At 41.3% G+C, this 26,136-nt stretch overlaps 1 protein-coding gene and 1 non-coding gene across 8 annotated transcripts in view; both read left to right on the plus strand.

Moving 5' to 3' along the window:
* The first annotated feature begins 371 nt into the window (after window positions 1-371).
* trnaw-cca (transfer RNA tryptophan (anticodon CCA)) lies at window positions 372-443 on the plus strand. Its single transcript has one exon. It is a non-coding gene; the product is annotated as a tRNA-Trp (tRNA).
* A 6,217-nt stretch (window positions 444-6,660) lies between these two features.
* LOC142370262 (partitioning defective 3 homolog) overlaps window positions 6,661-26,136 on the plus strand; it is a 333,677-nt gene continuing 314,201 nt past the window's right edge. For all 7 annotated transcript variants that reach the window (XM_075452746.1, XM_075452747.1, XM_075452752.1 and 4 more), the window contains exon 1: window positions 6,661-7,072. In XM_075452746.1, coding sequence (XP_075308861.1) covers window positions 6,953-7,072 — 120 coding nt within the window. In that variant the 5' untranslated portion in view covers window positions 6,661-6,952. The remainder of the gene's footprint in view (window positions 7,073-26,136) is intronic.

Genomic DNA, 26,136 nt, shown 5'->3' on the forward strand with positions numbered 1-26,136 from the left:
AACATAATGATTTTTTTTTTTATATAGAAAACGATATTTCGTCAAGTGAAACTACTCTTGATCGTGAACGTTCGGCACGTAGCGTTAACGCATGACGTAAGTGCTGACAGCTGTCCATGGTGCTGACGCTGGCTGAAGTGAGCGAGAAAGTCCTCAACCCATCTACCCTAGCTTCTGGAATGTTCTGGAAAGCAGAGAAGGCGACAATTTAATTGTACAGTGTGATTTTTTTTTTGTGGGTTTCTTACGTATCTGACACCAGTCGTGTTCGAATCGTACGACGTAGATAAATGAAGCAGCTGTTCGTAGAACGGTTCATCAATGCGTTAAATAAGTTTTCATGTCTGGTTGTCTGGAAATGGTCGCCACAGGACCTCGTGGCGCAACGGTAGCGCGTCTGACTCCAGATCAGAAGGTTGCGTGTTCAAATCACGTCGGGGTCAATCGTTTTGATTGAACAATGTTCTTCAGCCGTATGTATACACATTTACCAAGCGTTGCAAATCTTGACAACGTTCCAACGCCTGTCTTGTTTCCTTCTTTCTTTTCATATAGGTGAGATAAAATGTCACAATTGAAGCTTACTGGATTTCTACTACATTTGTGTTGATGTCCGTTATCCCAATTCACATTCAGCATGTTAATTGCATGCATGAAAATGTTTAATTAAAAAGGAATGTATTACATCCTTGAATTTGATTCCATTCACACTGTCTGAACTTGCTTCTTTTCATCTATTCCGCCGCTGCCAACATGAGACCAGGTAAGATAATATTGATGAACAGGTTGGTCAGGCAACATTCAAAATAATCTGGATTGTTTCCCATCACAGTTATTAGAGGAAGGCAGAAATCATTCAAACTCAACATGGGATAAGGTTACAATTCTCTGGTGTGGGTCCGGACATGCCAGGTCCAACAATGAACCCGTCACCGGGGAAATAGGTAGTTGTGAGACATGAACGATAATGAGATTACAACTTTCACTTTGTCGCCCACTCTTCAGCATTCATCAGATGAGGTCGTGCCCTTTGGAGCCAACTCAGTCGGGTGAGACGTGAGTACTATTTCCAGGCTGTGAGGGAGCAGGTTCTAAAATAAAGTGGCCTCCAATTCATGGCCTGATATTAGAGAACTGTCAACCTGTCACAGACTCATTCAGAGCTCTTTAGGCCAGTTTCTTAAAAGTGGATCTTGTCTGAACCAACAAATCGTCATTTTGAGGTTAATGTGATTTTTTAAAAAAACACATTTTTGCTCAAATGTAAAGCCAACAAGAATTTCAAGGCTGACGTTAAACGCCACATTTACAGCAGTAACTTTGTATTCCGAAACATCTCCATTTTATTGCTGGACAGAGATCAGAAAATGGAAACACGGGAATTCATATGTAGAACAGCCACCGCTGCATTCACTAATCCACAAAATTAGAGGGCTAAGACTGCGCTGGATTTATTCTATTGCAATTGTTCAAATTGCAATTTGGGTCTCATCCAACCATCACGGCAATTAGAAGCTTTAGGCTTAATCCAAAGCGGTAATTCCTGAAAAGACAGGCAGCTCAATGTTTAATGCTTATTACAGCCTGCAGATGGTGCCTTTCTGCTGACAGAAATACCCTTGGCTCATCAGGCAAACACACAGTATTAAGCTATACACTGAAAAATAAACAAACAAAAAAACTAAGGCAGGTGTTTTATTAACCGAATAGAATTATGCCTGCATAGCATTATTTGACTGAGGTAGGTCTATTGAACGATTAACTCCTGTTGGTTCTACATTAATTGAAGAAAAGTCAGATAAACAACAACTAAATGGAATGAACTAATGACTCCACTACAGGAGGGTCTATGTTTTCTATGTTATACGAGCATACTTAGCAGATACATGCTTAATACATGCATGTTCATGTCGCTCAAACATCTACCCTTGTTGAGTTTTCAACTAAGGTAAAGGCGCCATGAGCAACCAATGACTCTTTATGAAATGAAGGTTCTGTAATAAGAACTGCAAGTTGGTCTTATCACTGGAAAGATAACACGAGCCTTGGCATGCCTCAGAATCTTGGATTTAGTCATGTCGAACGCTGCAGAAAGCTATCTAAACCCACAGAACTGCATTTTTTTAAGCTGTACATGCAAGTGAGGCAACCGGCCAACATCATCTCTTCACTGCATGTTCGTGTACAGACTCACCTCCAGCCATGTGGTGAAGTCTTGGGCTTGAGAAAGCGAGGACAACGAAACAAAACACCAACATACCGGCCTCATAGGGAATATGTGCTTTTTATGTTTACATTGCACTGAGTATTCACATTAAATAGTTCCCTGTATTCAGAGACCAACTGTTGGAGAGTTTGTGTCGTCAAAGGGAACTGTTGCTTTGCATCTATGCTGTGATGTGGCTATGTTGATAGCAACAGTATGCTCTCCATATAGTTCTGTTTTAGATCTGTCCACAACGTGCAAGTTATGGCACCAAACGTAGGCCGGGTTCAAATATCAACAAATAAGAGAGAGTTGCCTCCTTATTTTGTTGCTCTTGTGCAATATTTTTTCAGAATGTAGACATTCAGTTTATCTTTACAACGACACCTTCTCTTAAGTGTACAGCCATGTCGTTCTAATAATAATAATAATTTCTCAAATAATAACAAGCTTTATCAGTAAAAGAGATCCCTTCAGTGGAAAATGTATTCGAAGGCTGCAATGAAGGCAGTGGAGGATTACAGCCACACTGGAAAAAAATGCCCCTTCAAAAATAAGTAAGAAAAACAACAAATACAAGACTTTTTGCTTCAATTCAATTCAAATTCAATTCAAAATTACTTTATTTATCCCAGAAGGAAATTAAATGTGGATGTAGCTCAATTAAATCAAGGAGTTATTATAGATGCTGATGGCTGTGGGCAGGAAAGATTTCCTGTAGCGGTCCGTTTTGCGTCCAAACTGAAGAAGCCTTTGACTGAAGAGACTCTGTTTTCTGATAACAGTCTCATGGAGAGGATGTTCAGGGTTGTCCATAATTCTCTTGATTTTATGCAAAATCCTTCTTTGCATTATTGTCTCCAGAGGTTCCACAGTCGTCCCCAGAACAGAACCAGCCTTCCTTATCAGGTTGTTGAGTCTTTTTAGGTCCCTGGTTCTGATGCTGCTGCCCCAACAGATGACGCAAGAGGAAATGACGCTCTCAACAACAGACTTGTAGAAGATCTGCGACATCTTGTTGCAAACCTTGAAGGACCTTAGCTTCCTCAAGAAGTACAGTCTGCTCTGTCCTTTCTTGTAGATGGCTTCACTGTTGTGTCTCCAGTCCAGTTTGTTGTCCACATGAACACCAAGGTATTTATATTCCTCAACCACCTCCACTTCTTCTCCCATGATGGAAACAGGGTTTGATCTGACCCTGTTTCTCCTGAAATCTACAATCATCTCCTTTGTTTTGTTAACATTCAAGATGAGATGATTGTTCCCACACCATGCCACAAAGCGGTCCACCAGCTCTCTGTACTCAGCTTCTTGTCCATCTCTGATACACCCGACAACTGCAGAGTCATCTGAATATTTCTGTAGATGACAGGAGTCTGACTTGTACTGGAAGTCTGAAGTGTACAGAGTGAAAAGGAATGGTGAGAGTACAGTCCCCTGAGGTGCTCCTGTGCTGCTGATCACCTGGTTAGACTCAAAATTCTTTAGTCTGACAAACTGTGGTCTGTTTGTCAGGTAGTCATTAATCCAGGTGATTGTTGAGGCCTCCACCTGAGTCTTCTGGAGTTTCAGACGAAGCAGATCAGGCTGGATTGTGTGAAATGCACTGGAGAAATCAAAGAACATGATCCTCACAGTGCTGCCTGCTTTGTCCAGATGACAGTGGGTTTGTTGAAGCAGGTGTATGATAGCGTCTTCAACTCCAACTCCATGGCGATAAGCAAACTGCAGGGGGTCCTGATATGTGCTGGTTTGCTTACACAGGTGGGTCAACAGGAGTCTCTCCAGGACCTTCATGATGTGGGATGTCAGGGCAACAGGTCTGTAGTCATTGATGTCTGAAGGGTGAGTTTTCTTTGGTTTGAAATAAGCAGAAAAATCTGCCAATGGAACTAGTGAAAATCGGCAAGTCAAGATTTCTTGAAATAAGATGTGATATTTGGGACTTTTGAGATAAAAGTGATCTTGAAATTAGCTTAAAAACCTCTTCAGATGTAAAAGAAAAAGCTTGTTTCATATGAAATCCGACTCAAAACAATTTGTTTTCAAGACTTTTTCATTTAACAAGATATTCCAGATGTATTGTCTTCAAACAAGTCCCTATATCTGGCTGAAATAGTACTTGGCAGTTGTGTCTTATATTAAGTGTAAGGAGATATTTTTGACAGAAATGTGACAAATATACTTTGTAAGATGTTGATTTTTTTCCAGTGCAGTTCTACATGTATCAGCGTGTGCATGTATGTGATGAATATGGTGGTGATGTTGGGTATCTGTCAAGAATGACCCATTCCACTCCTGGGGACACGTTGGAGCATGTTGGCTGGGGAAGTAATAGAGTTATATTGTAACCCTGTCAATAACAATATATAAAAGGGACATGCATGATGTGTTTGCAGTGTCTCCTTTGTGGCTCTGCTCCCCTCTCCAAGCACGACAACTCTGGAAATGCATGGGCGCTGAATGGGCGTTTTCCCACACTTCAGGAATCAGTCGAACTGTGGGAAAAAAGAACGCATGTATAGACAAGATTGAATATATTTCTCCTTTTACACCAACTTTTCTCAAAAAACCCCAATGTTTGGACCAATGCTTATCTGTTTATGAGCTTTGTGCATGAGTCGTCTAAAGATAAAGGTTTAACAGCTTTGCACTTTTCTAAAACTCCATGTTCTGACTTCTAACTGCTTTTAATCTGTCACTTTTTGTTTTTTTTCAAACATTTTTTGTGTTTTTTTTTTTCTTTTTTACCAAACTGCAACATAACGTTCTCAGATTAACCCCAAATTCTCTCACATCTTGGGTCAATAAGCGCTTATGTTTGCTACAAGCACATTTGTTTTGAACAGGGATGTCTTGATCATTTCGACCAAAAATATCAAAAGCAAGAGGCCTGTTACGTTATTTTAAGCTTCCAAAGACACACTTTAAATGAGACACTGTGTCAGCTAGGTGTATTTTGTCTTTTCTTCGTCTTTCTGATGAGCACTCATCTTATAGCAGTTTTGGCAAGTCAAAATAACTCGACTAAAGCGGGGGAAGCAATAACATGCTTCTGAAAACAATGATTTCCAACAGTAAACCTCTGGCTGACAGTCAGGGATTAACATGGTCACAGCTTGGCCTTTCTTCAGAAAAACACACATGTATGCTTCTAAGTCATTTCTAGTGCTTGCTATTGGTTGACACACGCGGAGCTCGTAACACTGGATGGAGCTAAATCAAAAAGTTAAGGAAATTTTGCACCAACTTATTTGGGACTCTCTTGTCCTTTTTACCAGTAGGTGGAGCTAGTAACATAAAGGTGTGTGTGTGTGTGTGGGGGGGCACCTCTGTTGTAAAAAAAAAATACATTCGGCATAACCAGCTCAGTCTAGCTTTTCAAAATCTCCATTTAATATTCAGGAGCCCCATAAGTCCCTGCACGTGGGCCTAACTGCTTGACCCCTTTGCTCTGGAGTCAGATGCACTGCTGCCACCAAACACACCTCAGGCAGCCCTCTGTAGGCTACATTATCAAATGAATATGGTAATAAGTCAATAGGCTAATTCATACAGTACATATTCATCCCATTGAAATAAACAGGCATTTTCTCCAATCCGTGGCATACAGTAAACTTTGGTGTGTTGTCAGCATTTCCATCTGTTACACTTCTCTTTCCGTCAGCCCAATTTACACAAGTTCAAATATGCCCTATGTGTCAAGCGCGCATCAATGACTATTTCACACATAAGTTCAAATATGCCCTATGTGTCAAGCGCGCATCAATGACTATTTCACACATAAGTTCAAATATGCCCTATGTGTCAAGCGCGCATCAATGACTATTTCACACATCTATCACACAAGTGTGGTAATAAATCAGTAGACTAATGCTTAGTTTTCAATACATCCGCTGTCCAAAGTTTAAGCCCAGATCAGGCTTCCCCAGACCCATCGAACCAAAACTGGCAACCTCAGTAGTCTCACTCTGATGTAGCTCACTCAGAGTATTACCCTGGCATATGTGTAGAATAGATAGACTGACGGTATGAAATCAATTGTGGAATCAAATTCTTCAGAGGGAACTAACTGCCCGAGTCCCACAAAAGATCTCATTCGGATCAACAGCGCGCGTTTTCCAGCCGCGTTCCCATTAGTCCACCGGTTCTCCCATCACCGGGTGGTTTATTGCCCCTAAGTGTTTTCTGTAGAATTCCTCAGGCTATAATGGCGAGCACTCATATGACAAAAGCTGTTTAGAAAAATCAAAATGAGCTACATTTGACTTTTGATTTTTTTTTCCTTTACACTCTCACAAATCCCACAAATCTGCACTGGCACAAACCGAACCTCGCACTTCTGAGAGCAAAGGAAGCGTGGGCCCGAAGTGGATTCTGAAAGATCAGCGGCACAGCCCCCCAGTGCACTGGCTGCTGCTGCTGCTGGGAACATTCTTAATGCCTGCTCTAACATGTGGCGCACACGCAGTGTCAGTTGTCAGCTGTCCAGCGGTGCGCTCTCTCGCTGGAGAGGCTCGGAGTTGGGAAGTTTCTGTAAGTGAGTCAACACGGCACAGGGAGGACGCCACCCAGCCCCGCCGCTGGATCCTTGCGCTGGGGTTCCTGTCTTCTCCCAGGACGAAGGACACACAGATCGAATTCACTCGTGGATTTAGCACTTTTTTTTGTCTTCACACACTGGGGATGGTTATCGCCGTTTTGACGCGGCTCTTTCCTGGTTGGAATTAACGTGGCGGAGGAGACATGAAAGTGACGGTTTGTTTCGGTAGGACGCGGGTGGTGGTTCCGTGTGGAAATGGGAATGTCAGAGTCCACAGCCTTGTCGAACAAGCGGCCATGAGGTATAAAAAGGCCATTGCAAAGGTAAGCCCCCCTTCGCCCCCCCCACCCCTCTCACACGGAGTCGCTCTCTGCTGCTCCGGGGTGATTTCGTAACGTCTTGCTGGGAGTGCGCAGAGCAGCGTGTTGGATCCGCACCAGAAGCCTTTAACATGGCGCTTCCCACGGGAAAGCGGGGGAGACAGAGGCTGCCCCCAGAATCGGTACCGGTGCAGACCCCCCAGGGGCCCCTCGTGGTGGGAGAGTTAGCAGTGCGGCCAGTTAAATGTTAGACCTCTTCATTGGTTCAGCGCGTAGTTTTCCATTGGCAGTTCCTGATTATCTCTCAGACCGACAGAAGTTGAGAGTGGAAAACGCCCTCGTTCTGGTTTTCTTGTCAGTTTGGTTGTTCCTGACTAAGTTAAGTGGATTTGAATACCCAGCGTACAGGTGTCTAAATTCAGAAAGTGCTGCAAGAATGCAAATGGCCGTGGAATATCCCGCGCTGTGGCTGTGTGTGTGTGTGTGTGTGTGTGTGTGTGTGTGTGCGTGTGTGTGTGTGTGTGTGAGCGTGTCGTAAACGCGGAGTCATATTCACCGCGGTCTATTATGCAACTGCAAGCCATGACACAGGCCGTGTGGACCTGAACACATTTGGTCTGATCATACCACGGATCAGACTGCAACAGACCCGTTGAGCTGCACCGGTGTCCGCACATCATATCACAGTCAGTTTTAGCGGAATGAAAAGTGCCGTCCCGTATGATAACGCCGCGGACTCATGCACCTCCACTTACATGCTTTTAAAAAAAGTTTCATCTGTTAAATGCTGGAGTGCATAGCTGTGGGAAACTAAATGTGATCGCTTCCCTCTTTTGTTGGGTTAAGAGGCTGCGCGTTAAAGCGCGTGAGGGCCGTTTTTCTAATGAATGAATTAAAGTTTGGTGTTGTTGCCATGGTTAGTACCAGACACTGAAGTTAGGGCTAACTCTGCTGTATGAGGATATCTCCATGAGCCCCTGCTGGTTTTGTTAGGTCCTTTCTGTATGTCACAGTCATATTTCAAGATAGAGAGATTTTTCTAACTGTGTTAGGGGAAGAAAAATGGATTTCATATCATATCTCACGGAAAAAAACGATATTCACCTCAGTGGTACATTATACCACTGTATGCAAACAGTGATGTAGGTCAGCGTTAACACTCACTCTGAAGAGCACTTCCTCCTTAGACACACACCGGTAATCACATACCGTGATCATCCACTCATCTGTCTACCAGAGCTTGATGGTTTTCCTTGCTTCAGCAGAACTGAGGCGGCGGGTCCATTGATCCATGTGGCCATGTTGTAAATGTGGAGGCGGACGTTCCCTCTGCAGAATGCTTGGCTTCGGGTACAGCTCACACTTCAGTACTACATGCACAACGAGACCTTTGTTTTTCTTTTTACAACTCAGAACCTGAGGAAAGTAAATTCCACGTCTCACACTGCACATAGACCTTTCCAGAGATGGTTCTGAATGAAGGGATCCTGTAAAAAGAGCCACAATCAATGGTGGCATATATTTGTGTTCAGTGTGGGTGTATCTTAGACACCTGATGTGCACACTCATCACCCACCTTCTGGCTGACACTAATGCTTGTACCCAATTGTTTAAACGCAAACCTTTTTGTGCTGCAAAGCTATTCATCTCACGCAGTGTTCATTATGCCGTGCTCAGTTAGTCGTTGCTCTTGGTTGTCTATAAATATGAGTAATCGTCAAATGTCCTCTCCACTTTGAATTGGAGGCTGTGAGTTAATGCATGTTACAGAAGCTGAGCTCAATCAGACAGTGCCACATGCTGTGCTGGTGTACCTGATCTTCCCCGAGGACTGTGGATGTCTTTGTCACAGTGTCAGTGGGACCAGAAGGCGGGCATCGCTCTCCCTCTCAAGTGCCATTAACTTAAGAGTCAGTCTGGTCTACAGTATGCGCAGTCACAAAGGATTAACGGTATATTGCCTCTCATCCTGCTCTTCTGTCCCAAAAGCTGTTGCTTTTAGCACTCAGCCGGTGAATTAATAACCGAATTTACCTTCATTTATTGGCTCTAACCAGGAGCAATATGAAGATGTTACTTTGTTAGCCTTCTTGTGGGAGTACAAAAGACTGCTTGGGTGTGATTTGGACATTCGAAACTCAGTTTCTTTCTCCTGCAGTATGGTTCCCCCCCTCAGCTGGTACATCGGGAGGCACAAGTAACAAAAGAACACTCAAACATTCGCTCTCTGGATCCATAATTTGTGGTTGTGACGCTCTGAAGAGCTGCATTTCGAGATCATATTTCTCCTCTACTTTCCCACAGTCACTCAGCCTGAATGTGGACTAAAGCCTTAAAGCGCATAATTGCCCTTTTTGCACCAAATACATTTCCCAAATGCAGACCTGGTGACATGTCACAACACAGCCACAGTGTTGAAATACACCAATACAGAATTTCCTTACAGGAAGAAACAGTCAGGTTGTATATTTCCATATTAGTCTCGTCTTTTCCCATCCAAATGTATCAGCTGCATGTGATGAGCATGTGTCCTCTGGCCCTTGGATGTCTGAGGGCAAGTTTTAACCTGTGAGCCACTGATTTATCTGTTTTCGACCATAAAGATGCATATCACATCAGCTATAATATAATAGAAAGCTCAAGATGACTGAGTGTGTGTGTGCCATCTGTAAAAATCTCTTGAAACTTGTCAAAAGAAATTATTGATATGGCGAACATGCTTGGAAAAGAGATGTTTTCACTTGGTATCAAATAAAAGATCCCGTGTCCTTATGAGGAATCCTTCTGTTGCCCTCCTCTTGTCATTCCTCTGAACTGCTCTGAACTCCAAGCTGTTGCGACAACAACAGAGAATTAGGCTGTTTTAAAGGGACGGAACAAAAAAAGTGGGAGGAAGCTCGAGGAGGAAGAAAGCAGTCAGAAGTAATACTCTTGCACTGCTGCCTCAGAGCTTATTTGTTTCCTCACTGTGCATTAGATCAGAGGATGGTTACTACTCTCTTGTCCGTACAGTAAGAGTGAAGCTGGCTAATTGTCTGAAAAAGTAGATGCAATGGATGGCAGCCAGAAAAAAATAAAGATTTTTAGACTTTAAATAACCAAATAGACAACACTTATTGATAAATCTTTTCAGGGGAGGGTTAGCTAGGGCACCAAACCAATCTTGGCAGTTTAGACAACAGGTATTGATGTTCCCATGACTGCCTGTAAGAGGGCACGTTAATATATGTCCACAAACTGGAAAACTTTCCATAATAGATGAAGTTATTAGACTGTAATCTTCTGTAATCCTGATGTGCAAAGGTGAATTCGTTCCACAGTTTTGGGGGGCGGTGACTGAGAAGGTACGGTCCCCTCTTAAGTTTTCTCTTTGTTTTAGGGAAGACAAACAATAACTGATCTGCTGACCTGAGAGAAGGTGAAGGAGCGTACGGCTGAAACAGATCAGGCCGATACTGTGGGGCAACGCCATGATGCACATGTACAGTGTGCAGATGGATGGGTACAGGAGTTGCAAATCTGTATGTTGGCAATCTGTGCCGACACATTTATTTCCACAACTATAAGTGGAGTGAAACCTCCCAAGACCGATGCCAGTCACTCTTTTTCACATCTTTTCCATTACGTTACTGTGTGGCGCCACTGCTTTTTGCCACAGGACCGTGTCATAGCATGAGTATTCTGTTGCTCACAGGCTTTTAATTTGTAAAAGTCTGTTACTGTCTGCTGCGGAACCAGAAAAGAAAGTAATTGGCGGATCCACCAAACATGGGTACGGAACTTTTACTCGGCCATTTTCATTTGAAAGTTCTTCCAGACGGCAGTTGACAGAACCAAATCATCAGTAAACACTGCCAATATGCCGCCCATTGATTGGATGCGAGACTCCGGTTCTTTTCACAGATTTTTATTAACGCCTCATCAACACCGTAGAACTAAATGTTCAAGTAAACAAAGTAAAAGACAACATAAGTTGTTGTAATCATTAAAGAAATAGCATTCTTAGCATTGTCGCTGGTACCAATAAATAATCAAAGTAATACTGGCCACTTTAGCCTGCTTCTCAACCAACAGCAATGTCATTCCCCAGAGGCAGTCTTCACGGTCAAAACTAGGATTCTTTAACTTACACTTCTCTTATGCATCACATTTACAGTTAAACAAACACCACGAAGCATGGAGGAATGAAATAAAAAAAAAGTAGCCGGTAACATTACCGTTACAGGTGCTCCTTGGTCTCTGTGTGAAGCTCACGGAGCCAACCGGCGCTACTTCCTGTTTTACTTGTTTCAAGCACGTATTTCAAAATAGATAAATAAAAACTCCTGCATTTACAGCCAAGTTGAATTGTCTTCTCACCGTAGTAGTTCCAGTCTAAAATATCACTTAAAGGAAAAACACACAATTGATACCAGCAAGTCATTCAAGGAAACAGACAGTGGAGCGAGGCTTCTACATAAAAATGCTGATGTTAAAAGTGTGTTTGCACAACAAATGTTATGGCACTTTCATTCATTTGGCAGTACATTTAAAATAAAACTAAATGCTAAAGGCTATACACTACTTTTGAATTCATTTTTGGATTTTGCGAACAAATGCGATTAATTGTGATTAACCAAGGGAAATCATGTGATTAATTAGATTAAAACTTTTAATCGTTGCCCAGCCCTAATAATTACAAAATACAGGGCAAATCAGTTGTTTTCCCTGAACTTGTTAGGCCTGAAGAATGGACTGAACAAAGCAAATAGCCTCTACCATGACTCATTTCACAGCAGTGTGACATCTGCAGTATTATCAACACAGTTGTACCATCAACAGCTGAAGAAGAACTCTGTCTGTGGTCCCAACAGATGGACCATCATAGCGTCGCCATTTTTTAAACAAATTTCACCAATGCCACACTGTTGGGGGAGAGCAGTGCACAGATTTGTCGGTGTATGTTAGCTCACTACACTCGGTGGTTATGTAACAGAGCAGAGACTGTAACTGAGAAGGTTTAAAGAGAATAGTTGAGTGAGGTGGGGGTGGAGGGTCATGCTATGAGTTGAATGCAGAAGGCCATGTTGGATGATGGTCTGCACTTGATGATTACAGAGTTTGAGTTGGTCTATGGTTCGACTGTGGCCAAGCCACAGCGCTTAATTTATATCACAGCACGGACAAAGCCGGGGAAAAAGAAAACAAGCATGGAGTAAATATCCTCCTCGTGGTATTTTCCTCTGCCTTTTCTTTAGACCCTTCCCTCCAGCGGGTCGACACAGCGTTGTCTCCTCCTGCCTTCGCGCTGACTCCTTTCAGAGGGAGCCTTAAAACAACCTGTTAAAAGCTGTTTTTAGTTCCAAACATTTGGTGGCAGCAAACGTAACAACTACAAACAAGTCCAAAATATTAAAGAGATCCCTTCACTGAAAGTATTTTATCTGCACTCTTCACTTTTTAATTAATTAATGATTATTTTAATGGGTTTTAAATTTCTTTCTTTTTTAATTTCTTTCTTTTATTTCTTTTATTCCTTTTTAATGGTTTTATTGCCTTCTTGTGATTTTATGTAGCTGTAAAGCACTTTGAATTGCCCTGTGTATGAATTGTGCTTTATAAATAAAATTGCCTTGCCTTGCCTTCACAAAATCCCTTATATTGTACTTCATTTCAGTCATTGCAGAAACATATACATTACAGCACCAAAAGTCACTGATATGAGACACATTGTCCTTCTTTCTTAACTTTCTTAAGCACACATGGAACCTAAATGACAGAATGAATAAAATGAATAATATTTTCATTTTTTAAAATATGAAAATATAAAATATGTATGAAATATAAAACATCATAATAGACAAGGGAAGTGATAGCATTTTAGCTTCCACATACACAAACTGAACCACTTCGGAATTTATTTTTTGATTTTCTTTGACAAGGATGAGAATATTGCTCTATAAAATATCTGTGGCTCAAAGATTTCCTATTGTGTAAGTGACAGGATTAAAGAGTAAGGAGTCCAATTCATACTGATTTCTTTACCCACATCGCATGGTAGTTCCCTAAAATGGCACACTTTGATCACATTGTTGCAGCTTTATGTGAACTCACAGTCATAGTCACTATCAAAATTTGTGTCACTTTCAGAACAAGTAAAAAAAACAGTGCTGGGATTAAAGGCTATATGGTCTGCATTCATATGGAGCAATGTGGCATAGAATTTGAGACCATATCTGTAAACCCCACCTGGCAGACTGAACAGTCTGGCAAGCTTCCAGGCTTATGTGAAGCAAATCATGTGGCATCAAAGACATGGACATCACATTCTGGGACTCTTATCCAATCCAAACACTGCCTCTCTGTTGGGTTAAGATGCATCTCAGGTGTATAGTCACCCCCAAGCATGGGGGTTGAATCATTTCATTGGTGACTATACACCTTGTAAACACACATCCTAATGCGTGGTACCATGTGGTATACACATGGTAAGGAGGCGTGCGAAGACTGCAGAGGACAAAACATCTGGATGATGAATTGAAAGACTTAGGCAATGTGTAGACGGCGCTGGGAGGATTTCTGGCAGAGACGACCGTGTAGGCGACATGCCATCATGGTAGCTGCCAGAGTTTTAGTATGCCATGGCCATGCCAAGCCGTTGCGTGACTGATTTTTTTGCTGGGACGGTCAGGGTCAGAGTCTGATACCACTGCTGATGTGTTTTTTTTTTTTTTAAATCTTTTTTTAATTGTTGCGTGTTTAGAAATGCTCTTCTCTGTGTTTCCCCACTGCCCTTGGAACTGGATAAGAGAAATTCCACTTGTTGTGAAATCATTGACAGATTGAACAGAAACTCTGCCCGGCATCGTTAGATGGATATTTTGCATTTCTAGGCATGATTTATATGGAGACGTGTCGACGAGGCATTATTCATAATATGTAGATGTGTGTGTTCCTCAGTGAGTTTTTGTTTTCAGGTACGTGGTTCTCTTTGAATTCCACACACCGGTGACGATGGCGATTCCTTTTTTTGTTGTACTCCCGTGCTAGTTGAGATAACTCGGTTAATCATTAGCCTGAAACATTAAAGCAGGAACATACCATTGCACTGCATGAGATCTCACATATCTTGCAGCTCTGCTTAAGTTAAAATGGTCAGTCTATATAGTTTAAAAACAACAGAGATATGGGTAATGGACTTGAAAGGCTCTGAAGTTGCTGTTCATTCAAAAATGATGAATTACTGCACCTCTAAAATATGCAATTATGAGTTGTTTTGAGTCTGTTTGACCAAAGTTTCAGGCAGAATTTCAGCACATTTACCACTCCTGACAAAGAACAGATAAATCCTGTTAATGGCATACAGTTGTTGAAGGTTCTGATGACGTAAGGGAAACTTGGGATGAACTCACTTGCGTTCAGTTATGGCAGGAACTTTGAGGCCTTGCCTCCTGTAAAGTATGCCTTTTTTGTTCTATCTGTTTTTTTTTTTTCTTTTGGGCAAGATCCTCACTACTATTCATATCCATCCACTGTACATCTAAAAATAAACCCAGAAAACGTGTTGTACCACTCTTTTCAGTGTTTTCATGCGAATTTTAGGCAGAACAGTCTTGACTCCAGATCAGAAAGTTGTGTGTCACATGGTGTAAAGGTCTAAAGTTTTCTGATATCCTTTTATACCTGAGACAGAGAACAGACAGAGCCCTTGTCGAGTTACCTCTGTTGATCCCTAGATTAGTTAGTAATACACAGTTTTTCACCTGTTCATCAGACGAAGCCATACGGCATAATGTATATTGCAAAGTCACTGGCATGACTTTGTTTTTTTTTTTCAATGTACAAGTAGGCCCTGTTTCCTGACTATTATCTCATCTTACATTGATCTATCACAAAATGGTGAAACAATGGACATAAGATACCTCTGTTCTTTATTTTAACCTTAGCCATCGATTAGTGGCTTACTGCCTCCATCTTAAGAGTCAGGGGGTCACTGCATCCATAATAGAGTTACAAAGATGCAAAGAATGTAATTGGGGGTCCTAGCAGCGAAGCTGCAGGAACCCATTGGATTAGTAGCTTTTCCTATTATTATTCATCCGTTTCTGCTGCAATTGAAGTCTATGGCAACCCCATGAACGCTATGGTAAAAAGTTGTGAAATTTGGCACACGTAATCAGCCAAGTGCCAAATTAAAACTCAAGAAATTTCATGCCCCAAGAGCTTACTCTCTAGCGCCACCAACACGTCAAAGTTCAAAGTGCATTCAGCCTAATAACTTTGGACTACTTGGTCCAAATTTCACAAGTGAGGCATCGTTGGAATCCTTGGATCATGACGAGTCCATGATGTCAATTTGCGTATACTTAGATTTTCCGCCATTTTGAATTTTATCAAAAACCTTAAAAAAGCATTTCAGGTCACACAGATTGTCAAATTTTCACGAAACTTGGCACATAGACTCTTAAGACCAAGCCGCACAAAAGTTATCGTGTGGAATTTTTAATTAGGCTTCCGTTTTTCCATAAAAGCCAATCAAACTCGAGGTTGACGCCGCCAAACCGGAAGTGAGGCCATATCTTGGCAACCATTTGATGTTATGTAGTCAAACTTATAATACAGACTCATGTTCAGGATGGTAAGAGGCCAACAAAGTTTGGTGACGTTTGGCCTATAGGTGGCGCTATATGGTCCAAATTTCACAAATGAGGTACCGTTAGAATCCCTGGATATAGACAAGGTCAACGCACCTCATGACGTCATGAGCGCCATCTTGGATTTTCCGCCATTTTGAATTTAATCGAAAACCTGCAAAATGCATTTCAGGCCACTGGGATTGTCCAATCTCCACGGGACTTGGCACATAGAATCTTCAGATCGATCCGCACATAAGTTATCATGTGGATTTATTTATTACACTTCCGTTTAACCGCGGCAGCCAATCAAACTCTACACCAACGCGTAAATGGGACATTAGGCCACATCTCTCTGATGCATTGATGTATCGATGCCAAACTTGGTGCATGGACTCATGACGTCTTCCTGAGCAGCCCAAGCCTTCCCTATTGTGCCATTCTGCTAGGACCCCCACATCGCTGCTTGTAGCTATATTTGATCTTATTAAGATCGAAACATCAGTTTTTGGCGGTTAACGTTTACTAGTGCAGCTTTTAAACTTGGCCATTAGAAGAACAAAGCGGTAAAACAGATAGATAAAAAGGTCATTTACTGCTGTGTTTTTACACCCATGCACATCTCCATATAGCCCGGCGGGGAGGTTCTGCATGACATGAAAGTGTCAAAGTTCCTGTTTTTCCCCGACAGAGCTGGAAAGTGTGATTTCAATGCTGGTCAAGCTGCCATAACAGAATAGAGCAGCCTGCATTACAACACCCTCAGAGTGAGAGAGATACCCCTCAAGTGAGAATGTCTCTCGAATGTGTTCATCATTTGCAAGTCACTGTGGATGAAAAAGCAACTGCTCTAAATTGGCTTAGTATAACGTAATGATTTGGCCACAAGGATTTGAACCCCGCTTTTTGATCTGTAATTTGACACGGTATGAGTGCAGCAAGGAGTTGCTCTGCTAATTCTGCATTTTTCATTTGTGCTTTCTTCTTCATCGAATCTACATACCCTCGTGCTTCCATCCCTCGTCACCGGACACACACCCATTTGTCATCACAGAGTGGTCAACAGAGGATATCGGGTTTGCTTCAGGAAAGCTTACCATTGAGCTCCTTTCGTGTAATTCGACTGAGCCGACTGCGGTAGTTGAAAGGCTGCGGAGTTCACTGCAGCCAATTGAAACGCAGCAAAACGCGTCAAAATGCATTGTGATCTGCCTTGTTTCAGAAAAAGCCTGCTGCTGCGCCAGGTGTTTTTGAAGACTGTAGTTGGAGTGTTTTTTGTTCAGACAGATATATCATTTTCTCATGATCTCAGTATATATCTTTCCTGATTAATTCAGAAGGAGATACCTTTTCTTTCTCTTTCCAGGAAAGATGATGCAAGAAATTGAATCCTACCTTTTACACAACTGTCAAAACACCATCTCCTTATTTTGTGCCGTAGAGGTCTCAAACATGTAAAACAAGATTTAACCTTTTTTTTTTTAGCTTCCACTGTTTATGCTTTATTCACGTCTTAACACGTAGGAGCCTTTTCTATGCTTTTAAGATATGCGCAGACAGTCATTTTTCTGTTTGTTTATCATAAAAGCTGCTGGAGCTCCACTTTTTAGTCAAGACCTGCTCCTAATTTTGGCTTTGTAGGGAGGAGCAGCTTTCTCTGGAAGCAGATAATTGCTTCGGTTGAGTTAAACTTCAGTAGATGCAGTCCAGGGAACAGCTTTGTAGACGGGTGATTGGTTAAGAAAAGAAAGAAAAAAAATAGGGGAATATAATGTGAAGGTGAAAGTTTGGTTTGTGAAACTTATGTCTCTGAGGCAGGCAGAGAGATATTTGCAATCTACTATAGTGTCAGTGGTTCAGTTGGTACATGTATGTTTGACTGACAGGTTGGCTTTCCCACCGATGGAATCAGCTGGAGTTTTGGCTGACCACAAGTACAAGGAAGTCTCTATTGACAACCCCATTGAAAGCTATGGTTTAGAGCAGGGATGTCCAAAGTCGGTCCTCGAGGGCCGCTATCCTGCAGGTTTTAGATGTTTCCCTGCTTCAGCACACCTGATTCAGATCAAGACATCATTAACAGGCTTGTGCAGAACTTAACAATCTGTTGAAGAGATCCATCTAATCTGAATCAGGTGTGCTGAAGCAGGGAAACATCTAAAACCTGCAGGACAGCGGCCCTCGAGGACCGACTTTGGACATCCCTGGTTTAGAGAATCATGCACATTAGTTTTGCTCATCCGTAAAACCTTCATGTTTCTATACGATGACGATGACTTGAAGTTGAAAATAGTGGTTTTGTCTTAGATTTGGCCAGTTGATTGAGAAATACCAGTTGAAATCCCCCGTCATTTAGTATTTTGTCTCGTTTCTCTCATCCCACATCTCTGTGAGATGGCAATTTCTGCCTCAAGCCAGATCCAACGAGGAACAAGTCGTAGCAAAGGCCAACTATGTGTTTTGACACGCACACCATTCCAAGCTCTCCTGGGTGTGATCCACAGTTTTTTTTTAATAACTTTTTGTTTTTACTTTCAGTGTAGTTGGTTATTGGAAAACAATAACAGAAGCACAGTGTTTTTCAAAACATTAACAACACAACGGTTACTATTTTCAGAAGGGAAACTGAAAAGAAAAGAAATGCTTTTCTTAAGGAAGTTATTTTCCCATCACCTGCGAAGATGTTTAGGCATGTATTGTGTTCACTGTCACAACACAAGAGTGCCATGATGGGGACTCTTACTGCTTCGTCGTTGCTTAGTCGTTGCTGCACGATAAATCTTCATTAAACAGTTTTAAGAGTTGCCATTTAGACTTTCTATAGGCCTAACAAAACCACAGGTGGAATTAATACTTTTATCAATATGTCCAATGGTTTTCTGTGTAAGTCATAACAGTGAACAACTATTCGTAATACCAGGCCCACTGAACAAGTACACTTGATTGCAGTCCTTGATTATGTTATTAATCACACCTGTGCCTTTCCTGCTAAGGCATGCCTTGTTTGTTCTCGCTGTCAAAGTTCTGAATTTGCACCAAGAAGATAAAAACTTGGAGCTGGGCTTCTGCCATCCTGCCTTTACTGCAAAAAATATCTGGCTATTAGCTTTTCATGCGTCTACGTTCTTCACCAGCTAGCTAACTAGCTTTCAACACGAGCCTAAGCTAACTACCAAAGAGCCCAAGATGCTAATATCTGCTTTAAGCTTTTTATTTAAACTTCTTTTTTTATTTCCTGGTGTGAACAGTATTGTCACATTAAGATGGAATGTATATTCAGTGCTGTCAAAAAAAGAAGAAAGAAATGGGGAAATAAAAAAAAAGACTTTAGCCGCACTTAAGCTACTGTGCTAATCACCTTTACTACACACGCTTAAAGGAGAAGTTCGGTTTTTTAATCCTGGACCTTATTTCTGGCATAAAATACGTTCATCTACTCACCGATAACACTTTGGTGAAAGTCGGCGTCCTTCGGAAGATATTTAGATTACTCGAGATCCCCGTATATCCATATAACGGGAGAGAACAGGGCATAGACAATACAGCCTCTAAATAAGGCATTATCTGTCTTTATTTCACCAATACTTTAAGACGAATGAATGAACGCGTACTATTGCACTGTTAGCTCATAGCTGCCATGTTGTTGTTATGTGGGGCTATCGGGGGGCTTATAGGAAGCTTTCTACACACCCGTCTACTGCGATGACGTCATCGACGCGCCGCTGCAGCACAGCTCATTCACTCCGTGCTCTGTGAATGTCGGCTAACTTCACACAGAGTTTGCTACTGATAATTTTGTGAAACATGGCAGGATATTTATCAGATTTTGACGACATGGACGACGACTTTGAGTACGACGGACGTCCTTACCGTAGTTAATAAGCTGTGCGGCAGCGGCACGCGTCGATGAAGTCATCCCACTAGACGCGTGTTTAGAAAGCCCCCATAGCCCCAGATAACAACAACATGGCAGCTATGAGCTAACAGTGCAATAGCACGCATTCATTCATTCATTCGTCTTAAAGTATTGGTGAAATAAAGACAGATAATGCCTTATTTAGAGGCTGTATTGTCTATGCCCTGTTCCCTTCCGTTATAGAATAGAAAATAGAATAGAAAAATATTTTATTCATACTTTATATGGATATACGCAGATCTCGAGTGATCTAAATAGCGTCCGAAGGATGCCGACTTTCACCAAACTGTTATCGGTGAGTAGATGAACGTATTTTATGCCAGAAATAAGGTCCAGGTTTAAAAAAAACGAACTTCCCCTTTAAGACAGTTTCCCTCAGGTTACAGTTTCTCAGGCTTCACATGTCTCAACATGCTTTTGCTTAAGTTTACTTAGACCACCTAATTTTGGTGTTATCTTTTCCAACATATATCATATTCCCACTTCAAGAGAAAGGGTCAAAAGGGGTCTTGGTCCATGTAATTTGTCTTCCTACTTCTTCCCATCCTGGTTACTAGCCTGTCTAGTGTGTGAAGTGTCGAAGGAAAAAAGCTATAATATATTTATGAAATACTGAAAATCCAAATTAGTGCGCTGACTCTAACGCCTCAGGATCCAATATGTTTTTTTTTCATAAAGCCAAGACCGTAAGATACCTCATTCTAATGTTTTGATTGGGTCCGCCTTCAGAAACATATCTGCAGTTATAGTTAATTCAGTTCTGGCATTTCCAAAGAATACATTTGTCTCAGTGTCTCCAAGCCTAAGTCAACCCAGGTATTGCATCAAAACTTCCAGAAAGATCTGTGAAATGGAACTGTGCGGTCAGGGCCGCAGGAGAAAAGTTAATCCTTGATGTTAGAAGGGCTTAAAGGGGACGAGAATGAGGGATATTGAGGTCATTTGGAATGAGTTTGATTATCCTATGACCTGAGAGATACAAAAGTTCTCTGCTGTACTATGCCCTAGTATATTTGTCTTTGTAAAGTGAATAAATCTCGGAACGTTTTGCCAGGTTTTGTGTGCTGGTTCTGAAAATCTTTCAATTCAGTCTTGTAGAGAATGAACTTGTTTCTGTTTGCAGGGTGCTGAGTAAGGGTTTTTTTGTTGTGGGAATTAAGTAGTCAGGAGTTCAGTGTAGATTTACTCTGATAAATGACCTTTATGATAAATTGTGGCTCTGACCTGTCTTCAACAAGCAGCATTTCTTGGTGTGTTCTTATTCTGCTCAGTCATTCTTAAAAATATACATTTGGATCTGTCTATCTATCTCTCTAATTATCGATCTATCGAAATGAAGGCGCTCGTGTTTAGCCATGTAGTGTGACTTGAGCTGTAAATTCAGCTCCTCTGGTTTCAGTGGCATCACAGAGCTTTTGCTGGGAGAATTTTACTGATGAATATGTAAAGTTGTGGATTTGTCTGTGCAGAGTAATTTCCTGCCCAGACATTTTTTCTGGTCGCAGAACATGTTGTGGGATGATTAGTGTTTGCTTGGACCACGGAATGGGGTCATTCGGTGCAGACTAAGGAAGTGCGGCTGTAAGACATGAGAACTATTTAAAAGTTAAATCAGGGTTGCTCACAGAGCAGCATCTTTGTCTTGACCTTGTTGTTTTAAAACTTTACACTCTGGGTGTAACCACGACCACTTCCCTCCTTTCAAATGTGCCGTCGAATAAGTTTATTGATATAAATCCAAAGAAGTTTGAACAAAACTCTTGACTGATCATTTAAACTACTATGCCAGTCTTACGGTATTCTAAGTTGGGCTTGCTCAGCATTGGTTGGAGCATAATTGGCCCATCTGAAGAACAACTGAAACTCACTGGAGGCTGACTTAAAAATGGCATGATGGATAGCAGATGTGTTAATGTAGCTTTGAGGGTAAAAAAATATAGTACAATGATTGCAAACAGCGTCTGCTCATCTATTTTCTGAGGCTACGAGGATGCTGAGTTGCCACTGACGGGCCAACAATCTCACACCCTATGATTAGGGATCTATAATGCCGGAGGAAAAGAGCCAGTCTGTAAATAGCATGGGCTTTCTGCACACAGATCCTCACATCTCCAAAAGCGCTAGCGTAAAGGATGCTGACCAGAAATCATAGCTGATGAGTTGTGTGTCTTTTCACGGCATTGAAAGACACCCAGTGTGTTAAATCAAATGCTGACTGGGGTATCTCTGAAGGAACAAAGCCTTTAAGTCATTTGTGTCCTAGCACACATGCTCATGAATCTGAATTCTAGAAAGAAAAGATATGTCGACATTACAGAAGTCAAATGATGCACATCCTTTTCGGATGAATGTTGTTTTACTTTGACATGTGTTAATGGCTGCCTGGAGTCTCTGTGTGTGTGTGTCTCTACTTGCTTCCAGGTATAGATGAAAAACCTGGTTTAGCTGGTTTGTCGCTGTCAGCTTCCACCCCGTCTGTCAACCAAATAGATTTTTTCCAAGCAGCTCTCTTGTTAGTAGATGCCAGTGTATTCTGTGGACTGCAGGATTCCCAAGAATTCAGCTCCGTGGTTATGCAGGGCCAAAAGTCTTCCTCACGTTTTCATTATTTTCCCTTTGTTCAGAACTCCTGCATGGATGAATTATTAGCTCAGTTCAGCAAAGATCGAACGTAATGAGCCACTGTAGATGAAACCACTTGACACTAATGCGTTTTGATCACTCTGATCAGTCATGAAAAAGCTTCACACTCAGATTCACCAACATAGAGGCACTTGTTTTCTGTGTTGGTGGGGAATCAAAAGAAAAATACTTTGCTCAGGAATGAGAAACAAGCACACTCCAACCCCTTTGAACCATCTCCTCTTTTCATGGGCCTGATCCGCCGGGCGCTCTTTACAATGGGCCTGCTCCAGTGGCAGCTGGTGGTTGAAGCAGAGTATGAAACGTAAAATTTGTGAACCTGAATTAGCTACAGCTAGCCCGGGTCATTATCGCTGAGAATGAAATAGGAAAAAAAAAAAAAAAGTGCTGAAAGCAACACTGGAGAAGTTTGTGGAGCTTAAAAAGCTACATGCCTCTGGCTCATTTTAAAGCAAACCAACCTTTGTTATGCACCTTTGACTGAAACTGCCCCGGAGTGCCGGGGACTGAGATATTACAGTTAACAAAATGTAGGTCTCGAGTCTGGTATGATGCTCTTTTGCTTTAAGTTATGACAGCACCAAGCACGGAAGGAAAAAAAATCCAAACATTAATTTCAGTGTTCTGTGTCATGACTAATGGGAAATGAGTTAATTAATGTGAAAAGCAGCATGTTCATCTGTGTTATTCATCAGAAACTTACACAAAGGTTCTAACCTTCAACATTATTGTCTGTGCCTCAAAGATAAAGCCTGTTAGTTACCTTAGTCAGACGAACTAGGAAATAAGATCTTCTAAAAATGTTGCTCATGTTCTCTGTTCTCTGTGAACTCGTCATGACACGTACTGATTTCACACATGCGCCACAATCAAATGCTTTAAAAAATATAAATCAGTAAAAGCAAACAGTATTAAATACAACATTTTTTTTTGTTTGTTTCGTCTTTTTTCAGCATGATTTTTATATGATAAATAATAGTGTATAAAACAAATAACAAGAAAAACAACAACAAGAAAGAAAAAAAAAGCAGTCTTGGTGACATTTTTGGTAAAAACAGAAATACTTTAGTTACTGGCTGCCTTTCAGAATAGGATTTTGATAAAAAAAAAAAAGAATGCATGGAACTTTTGAAATACTGCGGGATTTGGTCCAATCCAGGAAGTTGAGCTTAAATTACTGGTTTTATTTTACCTCATAAGAAAACATGTTTGGTAATCATTCCAATAAATGAATCAAAAATTAGAATTGGATCTTTTTGGTCGAGTATTTTCTGTGAAATGGAATGAATGAACTGAAAAATAATAATCAGCCTTAGATGATGTAACAGTAAGAATAATAATCATCATCACCACTTATAAATGAACACTCTTGAGGCTGACCTATATGACTGACTTGGCAAGAACATCGATGAGTTCTGTCTTCTTTATTGCTGTAATCTCTCTCGTTTGCATACGTGGACTACGTTTGCATAACTTCAGTAAGCTAAGGGAACCGAGCAACATGATTGGTCTAAAAACTGCTTGACCAAGAATAACTGAGAATGAATGTGCATGGCAGATTTTTGATGTGGAAGCGAGGCTACAAAACCCGAGTTGAACAATCCCAAAAAAACGGAACACAGTAGGAAGTGAGCACCTCGCGAAGCACCGCCTCGTTTGCTTAAATGGACGAGCCTCCCCTGATCTGCTCTACTTTTAACTCCTCATAAAAACTCCTCTGACTTTGCTGCTACTTTAACCCCACCCTCTTTACCCCTGTGCTCACGCTGTTAGTACCACCATGACAGGAGGCACATGGGCCATGAAGCCAGGGCAAAACAATGGCATTTTTCTTGTCCACTGGATCTCCACTCACAGCCCTCAACTTTGGTGGTCCTGAAGAGGATTGATATCCTCCTCCATCACTCGCTGACTTCAATGTGCACATTCACGGAGAAAGCAGTGGGTGGAGGAGGGGTGTGGTGGTGGAACAGTGAGGGAGTAGTTGGCTGTCATGCAGATACAATGCTACTTGTGGTACGTTTCAGATCTTAGACTGAACTGCAGTAACATCCACGGAAATCCAATAAAATGCAGACATGGCACTAAACCCCATTTCTGGAAAAATTGGGAAGCATTGAAGAATGAAGCATAAAAGTGAAGAATTTCTTTATTTGTTCGTCTTTATTTGACAGACAGACATTTTACAAAGGAAATCGTTTTCAGTGTCTTTATCAAAACCCCACGCAATTTTTAAAAATAAGACCAAACTTAGAATTTGATACCAGTGACACGCTTATGAAATGTTTCACATTACATCGCTGCTCTTTTTACACTTTTTAATATATTTTTTTAAACTAAGTACTGGCTGTTGTGGCTTGCTGAAGAGGAATATATGTTCATTCTTGCTGAAGATCAGACGTGAACAGGTCATCAGTCCATAGTCACTTTCCGATTCTCCTCTTCATGATGCACCATAATGTGATGATAATGTTTTCTTTTTGAAAGTGAAACTGAAAATGAGGAAAAGGCGGAAATGACAGGGTTTAAATCAGTGAAGTGACACAACTCAAGCTCAGGCACTTAGTGCCATCTAACTTTCCCACTAATAATGCCTGCATTTTTTTCCCAGTCAAGCATAGCAACTGTCAACATTATCATGCCATAATGGAAACGTCATCAAAAGCGTGAGAGAAGGTGCACTATTACAGTATTTGTACAGATTTTGAGCCTTTATTGTGCTGTGTACTTATCGTTGGACCAACATACATATTTTACGATCTATCATTCCCATTTACCTCCCAGGAGAAGATGTCCAACATATGTCTCTGTATCGATGGTACCTTCACATTAAATAAGTCATCAATGCACCCTACACCATTGTTTTTTCTTAAGTCACCAGAGCTCATGGGATCTCCCTTTAAAACCTCTGAATGTTTCCTCATCATTAAGCCACATTAAGCCTTTTACAGCCCATCGAACCTGTCACCGGCTAATCTGCAAATTGCAGAATGGTTTAGCTTTTACACTCTGGAAACGTGGGCTAACCTTTTTTCTTACCATTTTCTATACCCGCCAAATCCAATGATACTCATGTTCTATTTCTGTTTTGCTGTTGTTGACTAAAGCGTGTCATAAATGGAAACTTGTTTGTCTCTCACACATGGAGTTTTGAGCTTGTGGGTTCTTTTCATCTTTGTGACACGCAATCTTCATTTACAGCCAAAGATAAATTAGTTGTATTGATGTTACTTTTTTTTCACTTTTGTTCCAAGTATCAACAGGTCCTGAAATCACTGAGTGGTTGTTTGCATGTGTGTGTGCATTTATTTATAGGCGTGAGCATTTTTATTACCCCTGGCGTAATTGCCTCCCTAAATCACTCATCACTGAATACCGGGTTGATTAGATTTCAACATAATTTGTTAATCCTTTATCTACTCTTGCTTCCTTTTGTTGTCTTTTTCTTTCTCTTGTCATTTCTTCTCTATCACTCCAGCTCTCACATTGACTTTCATATTTTCTGGCATCTTCCAGAAAGAAATAATGTAGAGGTGATTACTTAACAGGTCCATAGCATTCGGCCATGTTTTCTGGCTCATTTGCAGTGTTAAAACAATGCATCACTCTAAACATCATCCATAGTTTCAAATAGTGTCGTAATGTTGTCATGTTTTTATGCAGAAGGAACTAGCTTCAGCATGTAGTCATGAACTCTCTCTTGTGAGGCTTTTTTTTTTTTTTTTTGCAACCTGGCACATCATAGTTTGTAGATTTCCATGTACGGTCGAATTCTTCAGGCCGTGTGTCCCAGCTGGAGCTCGCACATTATCCTCCACGACCATTTTAAAAAAGCAGATTTCTTTTGCGCTGCAAGGAACAAGGGATCCACGGCGCTGTGTTTTCAGATTCTCTAA

Source organism: Odontesthes bonariensis, chromosome 20 (assembly GCF_027942865.1).
Source record: "Odontesthes bonariensis isolate fOdoBon6 chromosome 20, fOdoBon6.hap1, whole genome shotgun sequence".
Taxonomy (NCBI): Eukaryota; Metazoa; Chordata; class Actinopteri; order Atheriniformes; family Atherinopsidae; genus Odontesthes; species Odontesthes bonariensis.